At 40.7% G+C, this 25536-nt stretch overlaps 1 protein-coding gene across 2 annotated transcripts in view; it reads left to right on the top strand.

Annotated features, from left to right (window-relative positions):
* The window catches only part of Armc1 (armadillo repeat containing 1), a 44023-nt gene extending 25239 nt beyond the window's left edge, over positions 1–18784 (top strand). The window contains exons 5-7 of one of the 2 annotated variants that reach the window (NM_001106425.2): positions 15822–15938; positions 16023–16097; positions 16695–18784. In NM_001106425.2, the coding sequence (NP_001099895.2) occupies positions 15822–15938; positions 16023–16097; positions 16695–16886 (384 nt within the window). In that variant the 3' untranslated portion in view covers positions 16887–18784. The remainder of the gene's footprint in view (positions 1–15821; positions 15939–16022; positions 16098–16694) is intronic. The other variant, XM_039101979.2, reaches the window with a different exon arrangement.
* The last annotated feature ends 6752 nt before the right edge of the window (positions 18785–25536 follow it).

Genomic DNA, 25536 nt, shown 5'->3' with positions numbered 1-25536 from the left:
TTTATTATTGTAACTTGAACACTCAACTTTCCAACTTTATTTTCCTATGTTCCAAAGCCTCTTTTGAGTTTTGTCTAAGAAGGGTTTTTATTTAATGGATACAGACTCCATGATGACACTAAGATAGCCACCATCTTGTGTTCAAAGTTTGCTGTCATCTGTCGGTCCTTCTCTCTCCTCATCCTCCCCCCACTGCCTGCTTCTCAGGTCTTCACTGTTGTTACTGCCGTGATTGATGTGGACTTTCCCTCTCTTGTGCCAAGGCAGGGGAGAAGTCTTCCTTTCACAGCTAACTTTAGGATACACAGCCTCTTGAGTGATAGGACTGTCCTCTGTGGTCTAAGTGTGAAGCTCTGGCCAGCAGAATCCCGGTCTTTGTGGTTTTTTTTTTTTTTTTTTTTTTTTTTTTTGTTGTTGTTGTTGTTGTTTCCATTTTATCTAACTTCTTGGCTTTGTGAATTTAAATTTGTGGCAGATTTGGATGGATTTTTTCCATCATATTTTCAAAACGGATTTTTCTCCCTTTTTCCTGGGTCTGTCAGGGATCTTAATTTCATGCTGTCTGCCACTTAAGATATCTTCTCCTTTCACTCTTGTCCCGTTTACTTCATCCTTTCTCTTTCATTTCAGTCGTTTCACTTTTTGTGAACCTTTTCTTACTGTCTTCTCTGAGGGCTGAGTTTGCTGTTCTTCTTCTCCAGTGTCTCATTATAAACATGCTTTTACATTGTATTTTTCCATTTGACTTAGATATTTTATGATGTCACCATAGCATGTTTACACTGTATCTTCTTGAACTTAGAAACATTTTAGGAAAATTGTTTAAAGCCCCTGTGCACTAACTCTACCACCTGTATTGTTTCCAAATATATTGGTTTTGACTGTTTTTTCTAGTTTAGTGTAATGTTTGTGTGCTTCTTTTGAATGTCTGGTAATTTTTTATTAAATGCCAGCTATTTTGTGTATTATGGAAGACACAATTCATTTGAATGCACAGCCTGTAAATGTTCCTCAGCTTCATTCTGTTTTGTTTTGCTTTTCAAGACAGGGTCTCCCTCTAAAGGCCTGATTGTCCTGGAACTCACTCTGTAGACCAGGTTACCTACCCCTGCCTCCTGCGAACTGGGAATAAAACTGTACCACTAGTCCCTGCTCAGCTTTATTGTGAACCAACTGTTGCTTGTTAATAGTTGGATCTTGAGCTCTGTTTTAAAGTTTTCTTTTGTGGGACCGTACTTTCCAACCTAGGGAAGATAAGTTTGCTATAGTGTTGAGCAATACACTTCTGTGCTCTTCCTACCCTGTGAACTTCCAGTTATTGCCTAGTGCAGCTCATGAGGCCGTGATGCTTGGCTAACCTGGTGCGAGCCCGTGAGTTGTTCCTTCTGTTCCTCCTTGCTCAGCCTCGGGTTGCTTCCCAGCACCCATGCATTAATAATCGGTCTGCTCGCAGTGACTCCTGCACACTGACTCTGGAGACAGTGGCTGTCTTTCTGTGTGGCTCCTTCCTCTTCTGCCCCCCTTTCATTCTTAATTTGCTTGGCCCTGAGAATTGACAGTTGCTTTACCCTCCAGTAACTTTGTCCTGAATTCAGGCTTCTGAGTTCTAGCTGGTTTCTACTAGACTTTTTGTTGCTATGTAAAACTACTTAACAGAAATAACTCAGAAAAGGAGTTGCTTATTTTGACTTACAGCTTTTAGTTCATGGTTCCTGAACCCTGAGGCTTTGGGTCTGAAACACATGCTGTGTCTTTGTCAGTGAATAGAGCAATAGAGATGGCTGGCTACCTGAGAAGCAGGAGTATCTGCAGGGGCGGGCTGGCTTGCTTTCTTCCTTCCTTCCTTCCTTCCTTCCTTCCTTCCTTCCTTCCTTTCTTTCTTTCTTTCTTTCTTTCCTTCTTTCTTTCTTTTTCTTGTAACAAAACAAGAACATTTTATTGTTTCAAATAAATACAAGCTTGTACTTGAGCTGAGCAATACATTTAAAAAAGAAAATCATTGAAGAGTACACATGGACAGACCCATGGCTCTGGCTGCATACATAGCAGAGGATGGCCTTGTTGGGCACCAGTGGGAGGAAAAGCCCTTGGTTGTGCCAAGACTCGACATCCCCAGTGTAGGGGAATGTAAGGTCAGGGAGTCAGGAATTGGGGGTGATTGGAGAGGGGGAACACCCTCATAGAAGAAGGGGGAGGGGGATGGTATAGGTGATATATGGACAGGAAACCTGGAAAGGGGAATTATTTGAAATGGAAATTTAAAAAGTCTAATAAAAATCATCTATATGCTAAGATAGTAAGTTTTTTTCCACTATTCTCTCCCCCCATCCCCTGCCTCCCTGTGGGTGCTCTCCCACCTACCCACCTACTCCCTCCTGCCTCCCTGCCCTGGCATTCCCCTACACTGGGGCATCAAGCCTTCACAGGACCAAGGGTCTCTCCTTCCATTGATGCTGGACAAGGCCATCCTCTGCTACATTTGCAGCTGGAGCCATGAGTTGTTCCATGTGGTTGGTTGTTTAGTCTCTGGAAGCTCCGGGGTGTCTTGTTGGTTGATACTGTCGACCTTCCTATGGGGTTGCAATCCCCCCTCAGCTACCTCAGTCCTTTCTCTAACTCCTCCATTGGGGAGCCTGTTCTCAGTCTAATGGTTGGCTGCAAGCATCCACCTCTTGGCATCCCCATTAATGACTGCGTTTGGTGACTGCATGTTACATGGATCCCCATCTTTAAATAGCCTTTCCTTCAGTCTCTGCTCAACACTTTGTCTCCATATTTCCTCCTGTGAGTATTTTGTTCCCCCTTCTAAGAAGTACTGAAGCATCCACACTTTGGTTGTCCTTCTTCTTGAACTTCATTTGGTCTGTGGATTGTATCTTGGGTATTCCGAGATTTTGGGCTACTAACCGCTTATCAGTGAGTACTTACCATGTTTGTTCTTTGGTGATTGATTGGGTTACCTCACTCAGGATGATATTTTTTAGTTCCATCCATTTGCCTGTGAGTTTCAGGAAGTCATTGTTTTTAATATCTGAGTAGTACTCCATTGTGTAAATGTATCACATTTTCTATATCCATTCCTCTGTTGAATGACATCTGGGTTCTTTCCAGCTTCTGGCTATTATAAATAAGTCTGCTGTGTTTGCTGTATTCTGGCTGTGTCTCTCGGGAGAGATCTACATCCAGCTCCTGTCGGCCTGCACTTCTTTGCTTCATCCATCTTGTCTCATTGGATGGCTGTATATGCATGGGCCACATGTGGGGCAGGCTCCTTCTGTGTCTTTTAATCTTTGCCTCTCTATTCCTTGCCAAGGGTAATCTTGTTCCCCTTTTAAAGAAGGAGTGAAGCATTCACATTTTGATCATCCGTCTGGAGTTTCATTTGTTCTAGGCATCTAGGGTAATTCAAGCATTTGGGCTAATAGCCACTTATCAATGAGTGCATACCATGTGTGTTTTTCTGTGATTGGGTTACCTCACTCAGGATGATATTTTCCAGTTCCAACCATTTGCCTACGAATTTCATAAACTCGTTTTTGATAGCTGAGTAATATTCCATTGTGAAGATGTACCACACTTTCTGTATCCATTCCTCTGTTGAAGGGCATCTGAGCTCTTTCCAGCTTCTGGCTATTATAAATAAGGCTGCGATGAACATAGTGGAGCACGTGTCTTTTTTATATGTTGGGGCATCCTTTGGGTATATGCCCAAGAGAGGTATAGCTAGATCCTTAGGCAGTTCAATGTCCAATTTTCTGAAGATTGATGAACCAGACTGATTTCCAGAATGGTTTTACCAGTCTGCAATCCCACCAACAATGGAGGAGTGTTCCTCTTTCTCCACATCCTCGCCAGCATCTGCTGTCACCTGAGTTTTTGATCTTAGCCATTCTCACTGGTGTGAGGTGAAATCTCAGGGTTGTTTTGATTTGCATTTCCCTTATGACTAAAGATGTTGAACATTTCTTTAGGTGTTTCTCAGCCATTCGGCATTCCTCAGCTGTGAATTCTTTGTTTAGCTCTGAACCCCATTTTTTAATGGGGTTATTTGTCTCCCTGCGGTCTAACTTCTTGAGTTCTTTGTATATTTTGGATATAAGGCCTCTATCTGTTGTAGGATTGGTAAAGATCTTTTCCCAATCTGTTGGTTGCCGTTTTGTCCTAACCACAGTGTCCTTTGCCTTACAGAAGCTTTGCAGTTTCATGAGATCCCATTTGTCGATTCTTTTCTTTTTTTATTATTATTATTAACTTGAGTATTTCTTATATACATTTCAAGTGTTATTCCCTTTCCCGGTTTGGGGGCAAACATCCCCCTCCCCCCTCCCCTTCCTTATGGGTGTTCCCCTCCCAACCCTCCCCCCATTGCCACCCTCCCCCCATAGTCTAGTTCACTGGGGGTTCAGTCTTAGCAGGACCCAGGGCTTCCCCTTCCACTGGTGCTCTTACTAGGATATTCATTGCTACCTATGGGGTCAGAGTCCAGGGTCAGTCCATGTATAGTCTTTAGGTAGTGGCTTAGTCCCTGGAAGCTCTGGTTGCTTGACATTGTTGTACATATGGGGTCTCGAGCCCCTTCAAGCTCTTCCAGTTCTTTCTCTGATTCCTTCAACGGGGGTCCTATTCTCAGTTCAGTGGTTTGCTGCTGGCATTCGCCTCTGTATTTGCTGTATTCTGGCTGTGTCTCTCAGGAGCGATCTACATCCGGCTCCTGTCGGTCTGCACTTCTTTGCTTCATCCATCTTGTCTAATTGGGTGGCTGTATATGTATGGGCCACATGTGGGGCAGGCTCTGAATGGGTGTTCCTTCAGTCTCTGTTTTAATCTTTGCCTCTCCCTTCCTTGCCAAGGATATTCTTTTTCCTCATTTAAAGAAGGAGTGAAGCATTCACATTTTGATCATCCATCTTGAGTTTCGTTTGTTCTAGGGATCTAGGGTAATTCAAGCATTTGGGCTAATAGCCACTTATCAATGAGTGCATACCATGTATGTCTTTCTGTGATTGGGTTAGCTCACTCAGGATGATGTTTTCCAGTTCCAACCATTTGCCTACGAATTTCATAAACTCGTTGTTTTTGATAGCTGAGTAATATTCCATTGTGTAGATGTACCACATTTTCTGTATCCATTCCTCTGTTGAGGGGCATCTGGGTTCTTTCCAGTTTCTGGCTATTATAAATAAGGCTGCGATGAACATAGTGGAGCACGTGTCTCTTTTATATGTTGGGGCATTTTTGGGTATAGCTGGATCCTCAGGCAGTTCAATGTCCAATTTTCTGAAGATTGATGAACCAGACTGATTTCCAGAATGGTTTTACCAGTCTGCAATCCCACCAACAATGGAGGAGTGTTCCTCTTTCTCCACATCCTCGCCAGCATCTGCTGTCACCTGAGTTTTTGATCTTAGCCATTCTCACTGGTGTGAGGTGAAATCTCAGGGTTGTTTTGATTTGCATTTCCCTTATGACTAAAGATGTTGAACATTTCTTTAGGTGTTTCTCAGCCATTCGGCATTCCTCAGCTGTGAATTCTTTGTTTAGCTCTGAACCCCATTTTTTAATAGGGTTATTTGTTTCCCTGCAGTCTAACTTCTTGAGTTCTTTGTATATTTTGGATATAAGGCCTCTATCTGTTGTAGGATTGGTAAAGATCTTTTCCCAATCTGTTGGTTGCCGTTTTGTCCTAACCACCGTGTCCTTTGCCTTACAGAAGCTTTACAGTTTTATGAGATCCCATTTGTCGATTCTTGATCTTAGAGCATAAGCCATTGGTGTTTTGTTCAGGAAATTTTTTCCAGTGCCCATGTGTTCCAGATGCTTCCCTAGTTTTTCTTCTATTAGTTTGAGTGTGTCTGGTTTGATGTGGAGGTCCTTGATCCACTTGGACTTAAGCTTTGTACAGGGTGATAAGCATGGATCGATCTGCATTCTTCTACATGTTGACCTCCAGTTGAACCAGCACCATTTGCTGAAAATGCTATCTTTTTTCCATTGGATGGTTTTGGCTCCTTCGTCAAAAATCAAGTGACCATAGGTGTGTGGGTTCATTTCTGGGTCTTCAATTCTATTCCATTGGTCTATCTGTCTGTCTCTGTACCAATACCATGCAGTTTTTATCACTATTGCTCTGTAATACTGCTTGAGTTCAGGGATAGTGATTCCCCCTGAAGTCCTTTTATTGTTGAGGATAGCTTTAGCTATCCTGGGTTTTTTGTTATTCCAGATGAATTTGCAAATTGTTCTGTCTAACTCTTTGAAGAATTGGATTGGTATTTTGATGGGGATTGCATTGAATCTGTAGATTGCTTTTGGTAAAATGGCCATTTTTACTATATTAATCCTGCCAATCCATGAGCATGGGAGATCTTTCCATCTTCTGAGGTCTTCTTCAATTTCTTTCCTCAGTGTCTTGAAGTTCTTATTGTACAGATCTTTTACTTGCTTGGTTAAAGTCACACCGAGGTACTTTATATTATTTGGTTCTATTATGAAGGGTGTCGTTTCCCTAATTTCTTTCTCGGCTTGTTTCTCTTTTGTATAGAGGAAGGCAACTGATTTATTTGAGTTAATTTTATACCCAGCCACTTTGCTGAAGTTGTTTATCAGCTTTAGTAGTTCTCTGGTGGAACTTTTGGGATCACTTAAATATACTATCATATCATCTGCAAATAGTGATATTTTGACCTCTTCTTTTCCGATCTGTATCCACTTGATCTCCTTTTGTTGTCTGATTGCTCTGGCTAGAACTTCAAGAACTATATTGAATAAGTAGGGAGAGAGTGGGCAGCCTTGTCTAGTCCCTGATTTTAGTGGGATTGCTTCAAGTTTCTCTCCATTTAGTTTAATGTTAGCAACTGGTTTGCTGTATATGGCTTTTACTATGTTTTGGTATGGGCCTTGAATTCCTATTCTTTCCAGGACTTTTATCATGAAGGGGTGTTGAATTTTGTCAAATGCTTTCTCAGGATCTAATGAAATGATCATATGGTTCTGTTCTTTCAGTTTGTTTATATAATGGATCACGTTGATGGTTTTCCGTATATTAAACCATCCCTGCATGCCTGGGATGAAGCCTACTTGATCATGGTGGATGATTGTTTTGATGTGCTCTTGGATTCGGTTTGCCAGAATTATATTATTTTTGCGTCGATATTCATAAGGGAAATTGGTCTGAAGTTCTCTTTCTTTGTTGTGTCTTTGTGTGGTTTAGGTATAAGAGTCATTGTGGCTTCGTAGAAGGTATTCGGTAGGGCTCCATCTGTTTCAATTTTGTGGAATAGTTTGGATAATATTGGTACGAGGTCTTCTATGAAGGTTTGATAGAATTCTGCACTAAACCCGTCTGGACCTGTGCTCTTTTTGGTTGGGAGACCTTTAATGACTGCTTCTATTTCCTTAGGAGTTATGGGGTTGTTTAACTGGTTTATCTGTTCCTGATTTAACTTCGGTACCTGGTATCTGTCTAGGAAATTGTCCATTTCCTGCAGATTTTCAAGTTTTGTTGAATATAGGCTTTTATAGTAAGATCTGATGATTTTTTGAATTTCCTCTGAATCTGTAGTTATGTCTCCCTTTTCATTTCTGATTTTGTTAATTTGGACACACTCTCTGTGTCCTCTTGTTAGTCTGGCTAAGGGTTTATCTGTTTTGTTGATTTTCTCAACATCCAACTTTTGGTTCTGTTGATTCTTTCTATGGTCCTTTTTGTTTCTACTTGGTTGATTTCAGCTCTGAGTTTGATTATTTCCTGCCTTCTACTCCTCCTGGGTGTATTTGCTTCTTTTTGTTCTAGAGCTTTTAGGTGTGCTGTCAAGCTGCTGACATACTGTTTATCTGGTCTGTCCTTTCAGGTTCCGGTGGTGTCTCAGGTGCAGGGGTCCTGCCGCTCCTGGGCCCTCCCCCACGGGAACCCTGCGCTTGCCTTTCGCCATCAGATTATCTCTTGTGTTACTTTGTTCTGCTATTTCTGACAGTGGCTAGACTGTCCTATAAGTCTGTGTGTCAGGAGTCCTGTAGACCTGTTTTCTTGTTTTCTTTCAGCCAGTTATGGGGACAGAGTGTTCTGCTTTCGGGCATGTAGTTTTTCCTATCTATAGGTCTTCAGCTGTTCCTGGGCTTGTGTCTTGAGTTCACCAGGCAGGTCATTTGCAGCAGAAAAGTTGGTCTTACCTGTGGTTCCGAGGCTCAAGTTTGCTCGTGGGGTGTTGCTTATGAGCTCTCCTCGGCGGCAGCAACCAGGAAGATCTGTGCCACCCTTTCCGGGAGCTTCCGTGCACCAGGGTTCCAGATGGTGTTTGGTGTTTTCCTCTGGAGTCAGAGATGTGGGTCGAGTGTAGACTCTTCTGGTTTCCCAGGCGTGTCTGCCTCTCTGTAGGTTTAGCTCTCCCTCCCACGGGATTTGGGTGCAGAGAACTGTTTATCCTGTCGGTCTCTTCAGGTTCCGGCGGTGTCTCAGACACAGCGGATTTCCTGCTCCTGTGCCCTTATCCAAGGGAACCCACAGGCTGTATACAGTTTCCTCTTGGGCCAGGGATGTGGGCAGGGGTGGGCAGTGTTGGTGGTGTCTTCCGCTCTGCAGCCTCAGGAGTGCCCACCTGACCAGGTGGTGAGGTCTCTCTCCCACGGGGTCTCTGCTTTTAATATTCTTTCTTTGTTTCGTGCATTTGGTTTTTGTGCATTTGGTGTTTTGATTATTATGTGACAGAAGGAGTTTCTTTTGTAGTTCAGTCTTTTCAGAGTTCTGTCGGCTTTTTGTATGTTCATGGGCATCTCTTTCTTTAGGTTAGGGAAGTTTTCTTCTATAATTTTGTTGAAGATATTTACTGGCTCTTCTGAATCTTCTCTCTCTTCTATACCTATTACCCTTAGGCTTGGTCTTCTCATTGTGTTCCGGATTTCCTAGATGTTTGGGGTTAGGAGCTTTTTGCATTTGCATTTTCTTGGACTGTTGTGTCATTGTTTTCTATGGTATTTTCTGCCCCTGAGATTCTCTCTTCTATCTCTTGTATTCTGTTGGTGATGCTTGCAAAATATGACTCTTGATCTCTTTCCTAGGTTTTCTATCTCTAGGGTTTATCTCTCTTTGTGACTTTTTTATTGTTTCTATTTCCATTTTTAGATCCTGGATGGTTTTGTTTAATTCCTTCACCTGTTAGGTTGTGTTTTTCTGTAATTCTTTAAGGGATTTTTGTGTTTCCTCTTTAAGGGTCTTCTACCTGTTTACCTGTGTTGTCCTGTATTTCTTGAACATAGTTATTTATGTCCTTCTAAAAGTCCTCTATTATCATGATGAGATGTGATTTTAAATCCAAATCTTGCTTTTCTGTTGTGTTGGGATATCCAGGATTTGCTCTAATGGGAGAAGTGGGTTCTGATGATGCCAAATAGCCTTCCTTGGTTTCTGTGGCTTATGTTTTTTTTTTTTTTTTTTTTAAATTTAGAGAATACTTTATTAGTTTTTGTAATCAAACCCACGTAGATAAGACCTTACATATTTAATACAGTGTGTTACCCCTGTACAAATGGAAAAAACTTAAGTTCAACATTTCTAGACCAATATGGCTGTTAATTTCTGTACAGTGCCAACTCAACACAGTAAACGGGGATACTTTTTTCCAAAGTTGACAGCACAGCTAAAGTTTCAAAAAATTCAAATTATATATCTGTATATATATATTTATATTTATATAAAAAGACCAATAATAGCAGTGTGTTATGCATCAACAGCAGCAACAGCTTTTCCAGGTTCTGCAGTCATCTGAACAAAAGTGTGGAGACATCCAGCACACTCCATTAAAAAAAAAAAAAAAAAAAGTAAAAAAACAAAACCTGAGAAAACAGCACAGTTCTGTTACTCTTGTGGTACCTGGCACCATTTTTTTTTTTTTAAATTAGCTTCTCAATCATCATCTGGAAAGAAAACATTCTGAGCAACATCATTAAAAACAGCTCTGATAAAGCACAGTCACTACTACGTATCATAAAGCAGGTACAAGCTATTTTACATCCACAGAGGTATGGTACAGTACTGTCCTACATCTATAATACTAGAGGAAACAGTTTAAAAGGCATTATTTGAGACTTGATTCTACTTTTCCAGCAGAGGGCCCAAAGGATGGTGTGACACAGCTTTGTAAAGAAACATACTCTAGACAGGATTTCCTTTCACTAGTGGCACAGTTCTAAGGATTCATTCTCTCCATGAATGTCAGCTAAAACCGTTATTAAAAAAATGAAATATCCCTAGAACAAAACCGTATAACCACCGGATTCACATGAAGATGACCTAGTGGAGACAAGCTGGACCTCACCTTACCAACAAGCTATCAAATCTGTTATGTTTAAACAGTGAGACCTCCAAGGAAGGAGATGCCAAGTAGTGCTTCAAAGCTTCGGACCACAATCAAACACAGCATCCTTTTCAACAGAAGCAGAAGCTCATCTGAATATGCTCAAGGATGCTGACATCAACATTTAATCATCTCCTCACTCATCCAGGAAGAAGGGGAGATCAGTTACTACTGTACTTTATTGTGTTCAACCAAATCACCATGTTACAAAAATAGCAAGCTGCCATAATAAAAAATAAGGCCCCTCTATCCAGCACCAGATAGCATCATTTTACTTTCAAGCCTAGAAATTGCACACTTGTATATAAACCAACCGAAGATGAGGATTGAGAGTTCATCTTGGTGGATTTTTCCTTTGATGAATATGAAGTGTCCTTCCTTATCTTTCTTGATGACTTTTAATTGAAAATTGATTTTATTTGATATTAGAATGGCTACTCCAGCTTGCTTCTTCTGACCATTTGCTTGGAAAGTTGTTTTCCAGCCTTTCACTCTGAGGTAGTGTCTGTCTTTGTCTCTGAGGTGTGTTTCCTGTAGGCAGCAGAATGCAGGGTCCTCATTGCGTATCCAGTTTGTTAATCTATGTCTTTTTATTGGGGAGTTGAGGCCATTGATGTTGAGAGATATTAAGGAATAGTGATTATTGCTTCCTGTTATATTCATATTTGGATGTGAGGTTATGTTTGTGTGCTTTTCTTCTCTTTGTTTTGTTGCCAAGATGATTAGTTTCTTGCTTCTTCTAGGGTATAGCTTGCCTCCTTACGTTGGGCTTTACCCTTTATTATCCTTTGTAGTGCTGGATTTGTAGAAAGATATTGTGTAAATTTGGTTTTGTCATGGAATATCTTGGTTTCTCCATCTATGTTAATTGAGAGTTTTGCAGGATACAGTAACCTGGGCTGGCATTTGTGTTCTCTTAGGGTCTGTATGACATCTGTCCAGGATCTTCTGGCCTTCATAGTTTCTGGCGAAAAGTCTGGTGTGATTCTGATAAGTCTGCCTTTATATGTTACTTGACCTTTTTCCCTTACTGCTTTTAATATTCTTTCTTTATTTTGTGCGTTTGGTGTTTTGACAATTATGTGACGGGAGGTGTTTCTTTTCTGGTCCAATCTATTTGGAGTTCTGTAGGCTTCTTGTATGCCTATGGGTATCTCTTTTTTTAGGTTAGGGAAGTTTTCTTCTATGATTTTGTTGAAGATATTTACTGGTCCTTTGAGCTGGGAGTCTTCACTCTCCTCTATACCTATTATCCTTAGGTTTGATCTTCTCATTGAGTCCTGGATTTCCTGTATGTTTTGGACCAGTAGCTTTTTCTGGTTTACATTATCTTTGACAGTTGAGTCAATGATTTCTATGGAATCTTCTGCTCCCGAGATTCTCTCTTCCATCTCTTGTATTCTGTTGGTGAAGTTTGTATCTACAGCTCCTTGTCTTTTCTTTTGATTTTCTATGTCCAGGGTTGTTTCCATGTGTTCTTTCTTGATTGCTTCTATTTCCATTTTTAATTCCTTCAACTGTTTGATTGTGTTTTCCTGGAATTCTTTCAGGGATTTTTGCGTTTCCTCCCTGTAGGCTTCTACTTGTTCTCCAAGGGAGTTCTTTATGTCTCTGTTGAAGTCCTCCAGCATCATGATCAAATATGATTTTGAAACTAGATCTTGCTTTTCTGGTGTGCCTGGACACTCCGTGTTTGCTTTGGTGGGAGAATTGGGCTCCGATGATACCATGTAGTCTTGGTTTCTGTTGCTTGGGTTCCTGCACTTGCCTCTCGCCATCAGATTATCTCTAGTGTTACCCTGTTCTGCTATTTCTGACCGTGGCTAGACCATCCCATAAGCCTGTGTGTCAGGAGTGCTGTAGACCTGTTCTCCTGTTTTCTTTCTGGCTTATGTTTTTGCCCTTGCCTCTCGCCATCTAGTTATCTCTAGTGCTACTTGCCTTTGTTGTCTCTGACTGGTACCTTTCCCTCCTGTGATCCTGGTTGTGTCAGGACTCCTCAGAATTCAGCAGTCTCTGTGATTGTAGAATTCTGGGACCCTGTGATCCTGAGATCCTCGGCATATCAGAGCTTCTGGGAATCAAGCTTTCTCGGGGTGTTGTGGGATTAGGTAGGGAGCCAGAGCCCTGGGTTTGCTCCAGGCACAGGTGTAAGCTGCAAGGCACACGTGCCTCTGGCTGGTGGGATTTGGGTTTCCCTGGTTCCTGTGGGGGTCCTGGTTACTATGGGCGTTTGGAAAGATATTGTGGCCTCTATTGTGATCTTATTTGTGTCAGAGATTTGGGTGTTGTGGGAGTGGGTGCTGAGCCAGCACCAAAGGTCTCCTCAGGGTACTGGTTCAGACCAGAGAGCCAGATGCTTTCATCCTTTCCATTTTTATTCTGAGTGTGGCTGCAGCATAAGGGATGCCCTCACAGACAACATGCTAGAGAAAAGCCTTACTGTGAGTGCTTTGTGTACATGTGTTCTGAGTTCACGGAGGCTGGAATAGAGTGTTGCATCCTCTAGAGTTGTGATCACAGATGGTTTGGAGCTGCCATGTGGATTCTGGAACTTAAACCTTCGTATTTTGGAAGAGCAGGCAGTGCTCTTATTTAACTGTTGAGCTGCTTCTCTGGTCACAAACTGGGATCTCCTAATCTCCTGCTCATTTCTCAGTTCTGTCCGGTTGACAGCCAAGATTAGCATCAGTTTCATCTTGCTCACCTCAGTTTTTCTTCTTTTAGAGATGTTACTTTTCCAATAATCTAAGCATCAATACATTGTTTTTTCAATAATATTTTCTGTATTTTTAAGTGCTTAATTGTTTTTTATAAAGACAATTCATAGCCTCTCTATTTAGAGATTTAAACCTAGGGTTTTAAGATTCAGTAAATAAATGTGTGCGTGTGTTAGGGGGTACTTCTACAGTCTTATTATCTGCGACAAGACCATTTGTGTTAATAGCTTATTGAAACTGAGCTACAAAAGCCCAGAACATTTCTAGAAAATTCTACAAATCTTCTAATAAATGAAAATTGATTAAATGGAATATATTAGCATACATAAAATATCTCTAATATATCCTGTTAATTATGGTGAGTATGACTAACAGTTATTTTTAAAGCTAACACAAAAATCCAAAAGGAGTAAGGTGATAGTTCAGCACATATGCATATTTGGTGTACAATCATGAGAACCTGAGTTGTATCCTCTATGCATGCATGTGGGCACATAAGCAAATACCTACATCCCTCCCACCCTCCTCTCCCATACACCCCACACACTCAAACCTAACTGCTCACAAATATAGGCCAGTATGTAGTAATTATGACTGTGCTTGCCAGAATCTGAAGTATAGCTGAAGTGATGAGCATCGTTTTCTGAAAGTCAAAGCAAAAAGCAGTTTCTTAATTACAGGCACTGGGTAGTGCGCATAATAAGAGACAAATAGAATAAGATGTGGTGAAGTGGGAAATGGGATAATTAGCTCCCTGCTTTAAAGTGTAAAGGTCATGTGTAAAGGTATCTCTTACCCTCCCGTTTTAATTGTTGTCTTGAGGCTTGCTGCCTCTGTCAGTTCTAGTCCGGGAGCTTCTAGCCTCTGTACAATCTAATCCTAGGCCTAGAGTATTTTCAGCCTCTGAGACTTACTGCTGAACATTCTCACCCTTTCTTGTTCTTTCTGTACTCTTGCTGGATCAGCTCAGCTGTTCTGTCTCAAACTCCTCTCCTAACCGACTGATTCAATCTGGCTTCTCTCTCTCAGACTCTACTGCTTTGCTTGGCCTCAAACTAACTCTGGCAATCTGTTCTAATCTTCTGGTTTCTAATCTTCTGCTTTTCTCTGGCTTGTGCTGTCTTCACCTTTGTCTACCTTGTTCTCTCTTCATCCTGCCTCTACAAAACTCTTCTGGTAAAACTGCCTCCTTTTCCTGTCTGTCTGTCTGTCTGTCTGTCTGTCTGTCTGTCTGTCATCTACCTATTTGTCTGCACTGTTCTCTTAAGTAGTTTCCCTTTCCTCCTTTTTCTCATGAGAGTTGGGCATATCCTATTCTGTCAAATCTTTCTCTGATTGGTCACTTTGCCATTCAATTAGACATAACTTTCAAACATGGGTACTTCCTTCTACAAACTAACTTTACTGTCATTGTATGAGATTAAAGGTTAAATCTTTACTTCAGCCAGAGGGATTAAAGGTGTGTGCTAAGGGTGAGCCACACCACAGCTAGAAACAGATTTTTCCAGTAAACAATACAGTCTCAGGGTTCACAGTATGATCAAATGTCCTGCAACAACCATTTGTTATATTGTTAATACTAACAGAGGAAAATAAAAACTGAAAAGGGAATATTGATAATACTTGATGTTGCCATGAATGAAGGATGAAATATTTATAGGGGACAATGACTTAAATACCGAATGCTTTTAATTCTAACGTAAATCTAGAGATTTTTTTCCAACATATTTTTATTGATCAGTTGAGAATTTCACATCATGCACCCCAATCACAGTCACTTTCCAGTTCTTTCAAGTCCATCACTGACCCTCTCAACCTGCCTGCGCGCACGCGCGCGCGCACACACACACACACACACACACACACACACACACACACACACACGTACACACACACACGAAGAGAAAACCAAATCCAACTAGAGATTTTAAAACTAGAATAGAAGACTAAGGAGTGAGTGTTTCAGGCATACCGTATGCTCTTTGTTGTATTTGCCAACTGTGTCATCATTAAGTTACAGTCAGATGATATGTGATGTAAATGAATGTGGCTATCTCAGTAGAACTGCACAAAAATGGCTGAGGAACTGCAGTTTGCTCACTCTTAAGCGTGAGGAACCTCTACTTCTCTGTTTTTGAGCACTTTGTTCTGTTATTTATTTGTTTTTTTTTCTATGATGTAAATTAGTATTGGGTGACTTTTCGGGATAAAAATATTAAAGCTACATATTAATATTGAAGTTTGGGCTAGGTGGAGATGGTAAACCTTTAATCGCAGCACTTGGGAGGCTGATCTCTGAGTCTGAGGCCAGCCTGGTTTCAGGACATCCAGGGCTACCTAAAAAATGAAGTTTGAAATATGCTAGGAATCACCCGATAGGTTGGACTCCAGTCCAGTCCAAACCTAGTCCAAATAACACATAGCAGTGGTTCATGCTTTTGCCAGCGGTGGAGCACATGTATCTCTGTTGCACCGTAAGATGCTGCTGCTGCTATTGCTGTGTTAGATGTGCTTGGGTGAACAAGCTTGTACCTTCAGTTCCTGTGATGTCCAGTATAGAAACAAGCTGTTGTGAGGCTTAGTGTAGTAGGCTGTGCCTTACAGCTATGTGTCTAGTAGGCTTTGCCATGAGGTTTGTGTAATTCTGTTCTTTAGTATTTTAAAAGGAATAGATTTGGCAATAACTTCATGTGGCTTAAGTTGATTTCCTTTCTCTACCTGTTTTAATAACTGTTTGCTTTCACTTTTTCAGTCTCGGCGAAATCTATGTGAAGAGGCTTTGTTAAAAATTAAAGGTGTTATTAGCTTTACTTTTCAAATGGCTGTTCAAAGATGCGTGGTGCGGATCCGTTCAGATTTGAAAGCAGAGGTTAGTATTTTCAATGACTGAATATGCATGAAATTATAAGTTAGCAAATCATCATTCAGAATTGTTTCTTTTATCCCGGCCCAGGCTTTGGCGTCAGCAATAGCATCGACCAAGGTGATGAAAGCGCAGCAAGTTGTAAAAAGTGAAAGTGGGGAAGAGGTAAAGCTTGTATTCACTCTAGTCCTGTCAAGCTGGAGCTCTCGATTCCTTTTATGATTAGAAAATAACATTCATAGAGGAATAGTTATGAAATATATAGATTATCTTAATAGTTACTGTCTTAGTAGTATAGAGAAATATTTTCTGAAGTTCAGAGTGTTCTTGTAAAGCAAACTTTGAGCTCAGTGGAGATGTGATGCACATGTTCTATGTCAGTAAAGGATTCCTTTCCTTACATTCTCTCAGTCCTTTCTTTCTAACTTGAACTAGTTTTGCCAATCTAAGAAAATAAAAGTACACCACTTTGAACAAGTAAATGTTGTCAGCACTGACTCTGTGATGCGGAATGCATCTGTAAGCTATGAGCTCCTTTGGCTTCCCACAGATGAGTTCAAAGTACCCCTGCCCCTGGTTAACCCATTCTGCAGTGATGGTTACTCACATCCTAGAACCTAGACAGACTGCGTGGAAGAAGAAAGCGTTAGACGACTTAGAGCCCTTGAGCATGTTGGGAATGATGCTTAGAATGAGGATGTGACTTAGGGCATGTATGTGTCAGATTGGTTTGTAATGGCTCTCCCGGCTTCTCTGTGTCAGATGCTGGTCCCTTTTCAGGATGCCCCTGTGGAAGTGGAAGAGAACACAGAGCTCCCTGACTATCTTCCTGAGGATGAGAGTCCCACAAAGGAACAGGACAAGGCCGTGTCCCGGGTTGGATCACACCCTGAAGGTGGAGCCAGCTGGTTGAGCACAGCTGCAAACTTTTTATCCAGATCATTTTACTGGTGACGTCAGCTTCAGTTTGGGGCTCAAGGACTGTGCAAGCCAACAGGGGGCCAGCTTTCTGTTGTTGTGGTGAACTGTCAAGTGCAATTTGCAATAAATTATCATGGAAAGTTTCTAGATTACTATGTATGCTGCATTTTACATCTTATTGAACATTTTTCACACAAGACAGAGGCTACAGGTGAAGTTTGTTTGTGAAGGTATTTTGGTATTGTTTTCCTTTGCTCAATTGCCTCATATTTTGTTTTGAAAAACATGGGTCCACTGTTAAAACCAAATGTATGTGTAGCTTTATATTCTGTTTTACAGAAGCATGTGATTAGAAAAACACATTTTCTCCTCAAGCCTCAGGAGATTTCTGAAAAGTTTTGCATAGCTCTCAAGTTGTGCATGAATTACCGAATATATTTTTTTTTCAGCTTTTCTTCATGAACAATATAAGACATGTGCTTTGGTACCCTTCTCTGGAAGTTGAAAACATACCTACTTAGCCCCCTTCTGTGCCTTTTTTATTTTGCCAACCATGTTTTATAGAAAAGACAATAGTAACAGCATTTTGCAAATGGAATTATGTTCATTTGAACATAGAAGTACCTAAAAAGGAAAAAAAATCTCTACAAAAAGCTGTACAGTCTTACTTGCTGTAATTTTAATATTACTGTAGGCCAGTTAAAACGTGGACATAAGCACTGTGAAGTGCTTTTGGGAGAATTTGAATGTGGCCAAGCATGGCTCTGTTGACTTCTTCTCACTTAGGTTAGAGTGGCTTTTAGGAATTAAGTCCACTGATGATTTGAGCAGCAGATGGTCTCTTGGCCTTACTCTGTGGTGACACTGTATCCTGCTAGAGAAAAGTAATAGTTTAAACCACTGACAAACTTGAAAAAGAAAACTAAATTGGATGCCTAGAATGCCGCAGTGCCACCTCGGTCAGCCTGATGTCAGACATAAACTGCCTGGCACATACCCATCCCAGAGATGCTGCTTCTTATTGCCTTTCCTGGTTATTAAGAAAGTACCTCAGTCAGTTTGTCTAACACAGGATCCACACTATTGCTTAGAGAGAAAGAAAGCCAGCACTGCTCACTTATTCTTATTTTTCATATCTATCCAGAAAACTGACTTCAGCGAAGGTAAGATATATAAATATAGATATACACTTGTGGTTTTCTTTCTTTAAAATTACACATTTGCGATGCTTTCTTAAGAGTCTAAAATATTTGACAACTAATATTTCTTTTTAGAAGTCAGCTAAATCTATTTAAAGGCAACATCATTAAAACTAACAGGAAGAAACTGAAATGCATCTTCAGCAGGTGGAGCTGCTGTTTCGCTGCTTGGAGAATGTGAAGTGAAGTTGGACCCTGGAAGGTTCCCTTGCATCTTTGTTTCTCTTTTAGAGATCATTGAAGCCATCCGGTGTTACTGGGGAAAAATAATCGTACATACTATGGGCCGTGAGACCATTATGTTCATTAACGTTGTGGCTTTCTGGAAGGAGGGTGTTAAAGGATTTAGAGCATTTTCCGCATGTCTGGCCTCTGATTCAAGTGATAAGTACAAGCAGAAAGCAGAAATTTTCAGGGCACATTGCTAACCTATATTATTATTTGCTGCCAGAACCAGATGTGTTGAAAACAAAACAAATCACCTCCTTTCTATATCCATTAAAGCAAAGTTTACTCTGTGTTTAACAGGTTTTTATTTTATTTTGCATTGTCACACATTTATTTAAAAACTATAGCCCTTTTGGTAGTGATGGTCCAGGTCAGTTGATAATTTCGGACTGATATTTGTGTCTATCTAGGTGTTCTTCTAGGACTCTCAGAGAACCGAAGGCAACTATAATGGCAGTTTTTGAAATATATTGTAAAATAATAAAAGATAACATTGAAAATCGAGTGGATATTGTATTTTTAAATTTTTATGTATCAGCTTGCCTGCCTGCCAATCCATCTATCCATCTATCCATCTATCCATCTATCCATCTATCCATCCATCCATCCATCCATCCATCCATCCATCCATCCATCCATCCATCCATCCATCCATCCATCCATGTCTCTGTGTGCACATGCCTGGGGGAATCAGGAGAGTATTAGGTTCCTAGAGCTGTAGATACAAGCAGTTTTGAGCTGTTTGATATGATTGCTGGAAGTTGGGTTCAGTCCTCTGCAAGAACAATGCATGTTCTTAACCACTGAGTTATTTCTCTAGTCCCAGGATATTGTAGTATAAAGATTGACTCTTAATTACTCTGTGTGTGTGTGTGTGTGTGTGTGTGTGTGTGTGTGTGTGTGTGTGTGTGTGTGTGTGTGATGCTGGATATTCGAACAGTCAAGCAGTTATTCAAGATTTTTTTAAGCCTGTTTGAAATTATTTATCTATATATTTAGAGACAGGGTCTTACTATCTAGTCCAAAGTGGCCTGAACCTTGTGTGTGGCCTACCTTAACCTTGAACTCTAGATTCTCCTGCTGACATCTTGAATAGCATGTGTCATCATTCCTGGATCTTTAGCAGTTTGCACACATACCGTATGGCACATAGTCTTAGCTTTCTAGTTGTATTACCTCACCTGTTACTGTGTAACTATGTGTGGACCGGTGAGCTGGACAAACCAGACCTGGAATCAGTTCACTTGCACTCTTACCAGTACTTTTGGGTTTGGTTTTCTAGAGCTTCTTGTAGAAGCTTGTGTTCCAACTTCAGATACACCCTCATTCTAATTTTAAAGAATTGTTACAGGAGAATAAAAATTGCTTCTTATAACTTGCTACCTTTGTAAGACTAGACAGTAATCCCTGAACTTTATAGCAAACTGAAGGTAAATTTCACACAGGATCATTTATAGGGTTCGGTGAGATCATGATGTTTTACAGGAAATATTTAACTGTTATCCAGTAGAATTGTTGCTACTGGCTGTGTGGCACGATTGTCTTAACATTGATTCATGCCCTCTCTCCCACCTTCTGAATGTGTGCTCATATGCCCAGGCACACATGTAGAGACAGCTTCTGGGAGTCAGCTCTCTCCTTCCATCATGTGAGTTCTAGGTATTGAACTGAGGTTGTCAGGTGTAGTTTGGCCAGCAGTGGTCTGTCCCTGATGAGCCATCTCATCAGCTTCTTGAATCTCAAGAGATAACTCATCTACTCAAGATTCATTTGTGTCTACTGAAGAGTTTTGGGGTTGTTTGAGGCTTGGACATTTGTGGAATTTTCCCTTGAATTCATTGATCTGTTAGCAGTTTTCCTTTTTTCAGGTGCTGAAATTCATATTTAATCTAGAAAGCAGAGACGTGATGAAACATAAGAAAATTTTAGCATTTAATGACTAGTATGCAGGAGCTTTTGTACTGTTCAGATAAGGTTTCTGTAAGTCTCAAAGTGGCAAACTACTAAAAGCAAATTTATAACACGGGTACATTATAACCACTGATAAAAAAAGTCACAATATACACAGAATAAATGTAAGTTTGATGGAAAAGTTACTCCATCAGACAGTGCTGTGAAAGTGAAGGTTGTACAATCACTATTGTGATTTCTTTTTAAATTAATTGTATTTATTTACTGCCCAAATGTTGCCTTTTCCCCAGTCCTACCTCCTAGAGTTCTCCTCATCACCCCTCCCCTTCTCCTCTGAGAGGGAGCCTGGCCCCTCTGCACCCTCCCCTGAGGCATCAAGTTACAGGATTAGGTGCATCTTCTCCCATTGAGGCCAGAATAGGTAGTCCCCTGCATATGTGCCTCAGACCAGCCCATGCCTGCTCTTTGGTTTCTGGTAGCAGCTTGGGGAGTTTCCTAGGGTCCAGGTTAGTTAATACTTTTGCCATATCCTTCAGTTCCTTCAATCCTTCCCCTAACTCTTCCATAGGGGTCCCTAACCCCAGTCCAATGTTTGGCTGTGTCTGCATCTGTCTCAGTCAGCTACTGGTAGAGCCTCTCAGAGGACAGCCTTTTCATACCTCTCCTACTCCACAAATGACTGTATCGTGTCCCATATCTTACCCTTTGACTCAAATTGTTACTTTATGCTTTCTACACTGATTTTTTTAATCTGAATTCTGCATATGAGAAAATGTTTTAAGTCTTATTTGTATGTTTCATATTTTTGAAAATTGTATCTTTGTTTCTGTGTGTGTGTGAGCTTTCATGGGTTAAAGTACACTACATGCATGAGTCCACAGAGGGCACAAAAGAGCATTGGTTCTCCTGGAACTGGAGTTGGAGGTGATTATGAGTAAGGTAGTTGCAAGGAAGCAAACTTGGGTCCTCTGCAAGAGTAGTAAGCATTGGTAACCACTGAGCCATGTCTCTAGGTTCATTCTCTAGTCTCATTCTTTATGGACGACTAGTACTGTGTGCGTGTGTGTGTGTCCGTGTGTCCGTCCACGTGTGCGCACACTGCACTGCCTTTACCGTTTGCTTATGGGCACTCGGATTGATTTCATATATTGGCACTTATTAAGAGTGCAAAAAAAAAAAAAAAAAAGTAAGGCACTGGGTTGATGGCTAGTATTATAAACTTGACAAAATCTAGAATCACCTGGAAGATAGGTTTCTGAGCATGCCTGTTGGGATTATTCTGATTGTAGTAATTGAAGTGGAAGGCCCACCCTTTGTAGTGACTTCATCCTCTGGATGAACACTTAGACTAAGTAGAGAAAGGTAGCTGTTGGAGAACCCTATTATTGAAGTTCACCATGTCCAGATAGCTCTTTGAGCTTGGCACAAAATGGCCTTTCTTGGTAGGGCTTCCCCTTCTCTGTCTAACCTTACTTGGAGAGTGTCTCTGAGCACAGATGTGTGACCTTATCTGAAGAGTGTGCTGAGATCTCTGCAAGTGCTGCATGACTCAGCACATTGTATTATGACCAATGAGTCCTTCCTAAGAACCCTTATATTTTTACCCTATCCCTGAAACAATAAAAGAGAACCATCTTACTGAAGCTGACTCCTGGAAATTCTGTCAATACCGGTACATGGGTATCCAAACCCTGCTTGTCAATTCTACGCCCTCCACTCCCATGGGCCAACAGCCCCCAAGGGAAGTGAGACCCATAGGTCTCATTTCTCAGACCTGGTTCTTGGTTGATAATGTGATGTGACCAGCTGCTTCAAGCTCCTCTGCCCTGACTTATCATGATGGACTATGCCCTTGAACTATGATCCAAAATAAACCCATTTTCCCTCAAGTTGTTTTTGTCAGATTTATTCCCACAGCAACAGCAGACATCTGTTGTGTGCTGAGTAGGTTCATGGCAAGAGTGTGTGTGTGTGTGTGTGTGTAGGGGGGGTATGGTTGGGTCACATGGTAGCAATATTGTTAGGTTTTAAGGGACATCTATACTAATTTCAATAGTGGTTGCACTAATTCGTATCCAAAAGAAAAATGTGTTCTTTTCCCCCTATGTGCTTACCCACATTTGATGTTCATTTTTTCAATGATAGGGATCTTGATAGGGATAGAGTGGAATCTCAATATAGTTTTTTGTTTAATGAAAAACTAATGAGTAAATGTGTGGAACTTTTTTTTTTCTTAAACTTATTGGGTATTTGTATTTCTCTAGACTGGTTAATGAGGGCCAAAAGCAAAAGGAGCCTAGAATAAAGTGGAAGAACTGCTGTGTGATAGGTCTGGGTTTTTTGATAGTTCACAACTCCCTGTAACTGGCTCTAGGGAGATCTGATACTCTCTTCTGGCCTCTGGGGCACCAACTTTCAACACACACACACACACACACACACACACACACACACACACACACCATTTTAAAATAAGATAGAGTATTAAAAAAATTTAGTGAAAAAATTTGCAGAGTCTTAGATTGCCATCTGCTTCCTGGAATCACCTCATTTGGACCTTTTTTAAAATTCATATATGTTTGAAGTGATATTACAATTACATAATTTTCCCTCTTCCCTTCCTCCCTCTACCCTTGTCATATGCCCCTTTGCTCTCATTTAACATTCATAGCCTCTTTTTCTTTAATTATTGGTGTGTGTGTATGTGTTCCTAAGTAAATGAGGACAACATACTCAGACTAAATGTATAATGTCACTTTGGGTTTGGGTTAGTATATGTATATTTTCAGGGATGACCATTTGGAGAAGACCATTTCTCCTGCTCTCAGCATTCCTTAGTTACCTGTAATTCTTTGTCTAGGATTGAGGCCTCATGAGTTTTCCCTGTTCCATGTTAGTGTGGCTTTTGTCATCCTTGTTCAGGTCATGTTATGCAGCCATGTTGCTGCCCCATCTTCACATTAGAATGATCTATAGGCTTTTAACATCAGTACAGTCTGTGTCCCACCCCAGGCAGTTGAACTACAGTCTGGGGGAGGGGGTAGTGTGTTGTTGTAAAAATATAAAAATAATAAAGAGTATCATTGTCTTTTATCCCGCTAGGTCCACACCGCGGTGCTCCAAGATATCTGCTACACTCAAACCCTCACATAAAAGAACACACAACAATCTTTGACCCAATTGGTAAGATATAATTGCCCACTTAAACATATACAATGCCCGGTACTATCCATCCCTTGAGAACATTTAATAACCTGTAAATACACAGAGCAGAATCTTAACATCACCTGCCATCTTGTCCTGCCACGGCTTCTCGCCCCTCTCCTCTGCCCTGTCTCCTCCTCTCTCCCCTAGTCTCCTCCTCTTCCTTCAAACTTCTCTCCCGCCCATCCTTCCTTCTCCTCCAATGACAGGCCTCCTTCTATCCTGTACCTGCCTCATCTGTGACATCATCCTACAGTAGTGTTGGACCAGCTCATAGGCTACTTTATAATACCATTGAAGTGGTGTTGATATGCAGTGAAGCTGAGCTCTGGGATTGACACCTTAAGGTTAATCTCTGCTTAGATCTCTTGTTTCAACCAGCTATTTCAGAAGCTATATAAATCTTAACTTAGAAGAAAAGCTTGTATATGGGATCATTGATTTTAGTTAGCTGACTCCTTGTTCCTCATTTCAGCCTTGTGGGGTTTTGTATGTGGATTTTGCCCCTGTGCTTATGTCTGGTGTATCATCAGTGCAGTGTTCCTTTATGCTGTCCAGCACAACGGTTGTCTGTTTTGTGGCAAATAGTGATTTGGTGTTTCTTGATGTAGGAAATCTCCTTTATTTTTAAACTTATTAGTACGACCTATTTTAAAATAAAGGGTACTGTGAAACATGTTGCAGGATATTTAATCACACTATCAACTCTGAGGTTGTGTTATATATTGAAAAAACCTTTTTAGTTGTGGTGTGGCTCAGTCTTAGCACACACCTTTAAGAACTTTCTGCTTGAATATTAAGTTTATGTAAGCAAGTTTAAATAAAGTCAAGAGGTAGAACAAGCAACTAGTTGACAGGAAGTGAACATAGGATTATTAAGAGTAAGAGAGAATGAGGACAGATAGACACTGAGGAAGTAGAAGGGAGGGATGTTGAGTTTGAATGAGGTTGGTTAAGACCTCACGAGATAGAGGGATGTCTGAGGAGGAAGGCCAGCTGGGTGCTTTCCCTCCCTTTCTGAGCTAGTGGCTTTCACCCAAATATCTGGCTCCTGAGTTCACTGGTAAATCAAATGATTGAGATTTTGTTGAAAAACATTTGGCACTCCAACACATGGCATGCTCACATGGACAGAAAAATCATGCCAACTTCAGACAAACTGAGAAGCCCTCAGATTTGGTCAGATACCTGGGAAGTCCTCAGAGACAGAGTTAAGTAACACTAAAAGGAAAACTCTTTCCCATATTAAGGATGGAAAATGTCTTAATATAGGACATTAGGACCTACTTTAGATGGCTTGAAAATAGAAGCAGAAAATGAAAGGATAAATGACTCAATTGAGATTGACTTAATTACTATTGGTCTGATAATTCATATTTTATCCTTAATAGCCATAGTGTTTGTTTTGTGCTAAATATGAAGAATGGTTTGATAACTGTGCCAAATATAAAAAGTGGATTGATAATATACAAGCTTAGCCTTATAGAGGAATATAAGAAAAATAATCAGACAGAGAGGAGTTTAGGCATAAACCTACTGTGCCACTGCATGATGAAACTGGAGAGGGGTGGCCCAACATTGTTAGAAAATTCAGTTACTATACAACAACTACCAACCAACAATAGCACCAAGGATATGAAGAAATTAAATGAAATTCAATAGACATACTAGATCTGAGGAGATATAAGGAAGTGATCATTTCATGTGGTTTGCAGTCACAATATATGAAGCAGATAGTAAATCTATGAGCATATCAGAACAGTTATCTCCCAAGACTGGAAAGACTTAGCAACAGCAATATTGGAATCTGATCCTCGGATGCAATGGAAAACATGGTGGAAAGAGCAAGCTAGGGGCATAGAGCATTTAAATATGGCCAGAGGCATTTCTTAAGATTAGCTGCTAGGTGGACATCAATATGCTGAGTTAACAAAGGCAGCTTAAATTTGACGATCACACCTTGGTGCTATGTCCTTTAACAGCTTTAAATGCTTAGGACAAGGTTGAACAGAAAAGATGTCTGAGTCATTTACTAAAATTATACAAGGCCCCAAAAGAAGCCTTCACTCTTTTGGCAAGGATCGATTTCAGCTGTAAATAGAATGGTATCAGATTCAGAAGTCAGTTACTAATCGAATCTT

This window comes from Rattus norvegicus, chromosome 2, assembly GCF_036323735.1.
Source record: "Rattus norvegicus strain BN/NHsdMcwi chromosome 2, GRCr8, whole genome shotgun sequence".
Taxonomy (NCBI): domain Eukaryota; kingdom Metazoa; phylum Chordata; class Mammalia; order Rodentia; family Muridae; genus Rattus; species Rattus norvegicus.
The sequence above is the reverse complement of the archived record's forward strand: the minus strand, read 5'-3'. Positions and strand labels throughout refer to the sequence as shown.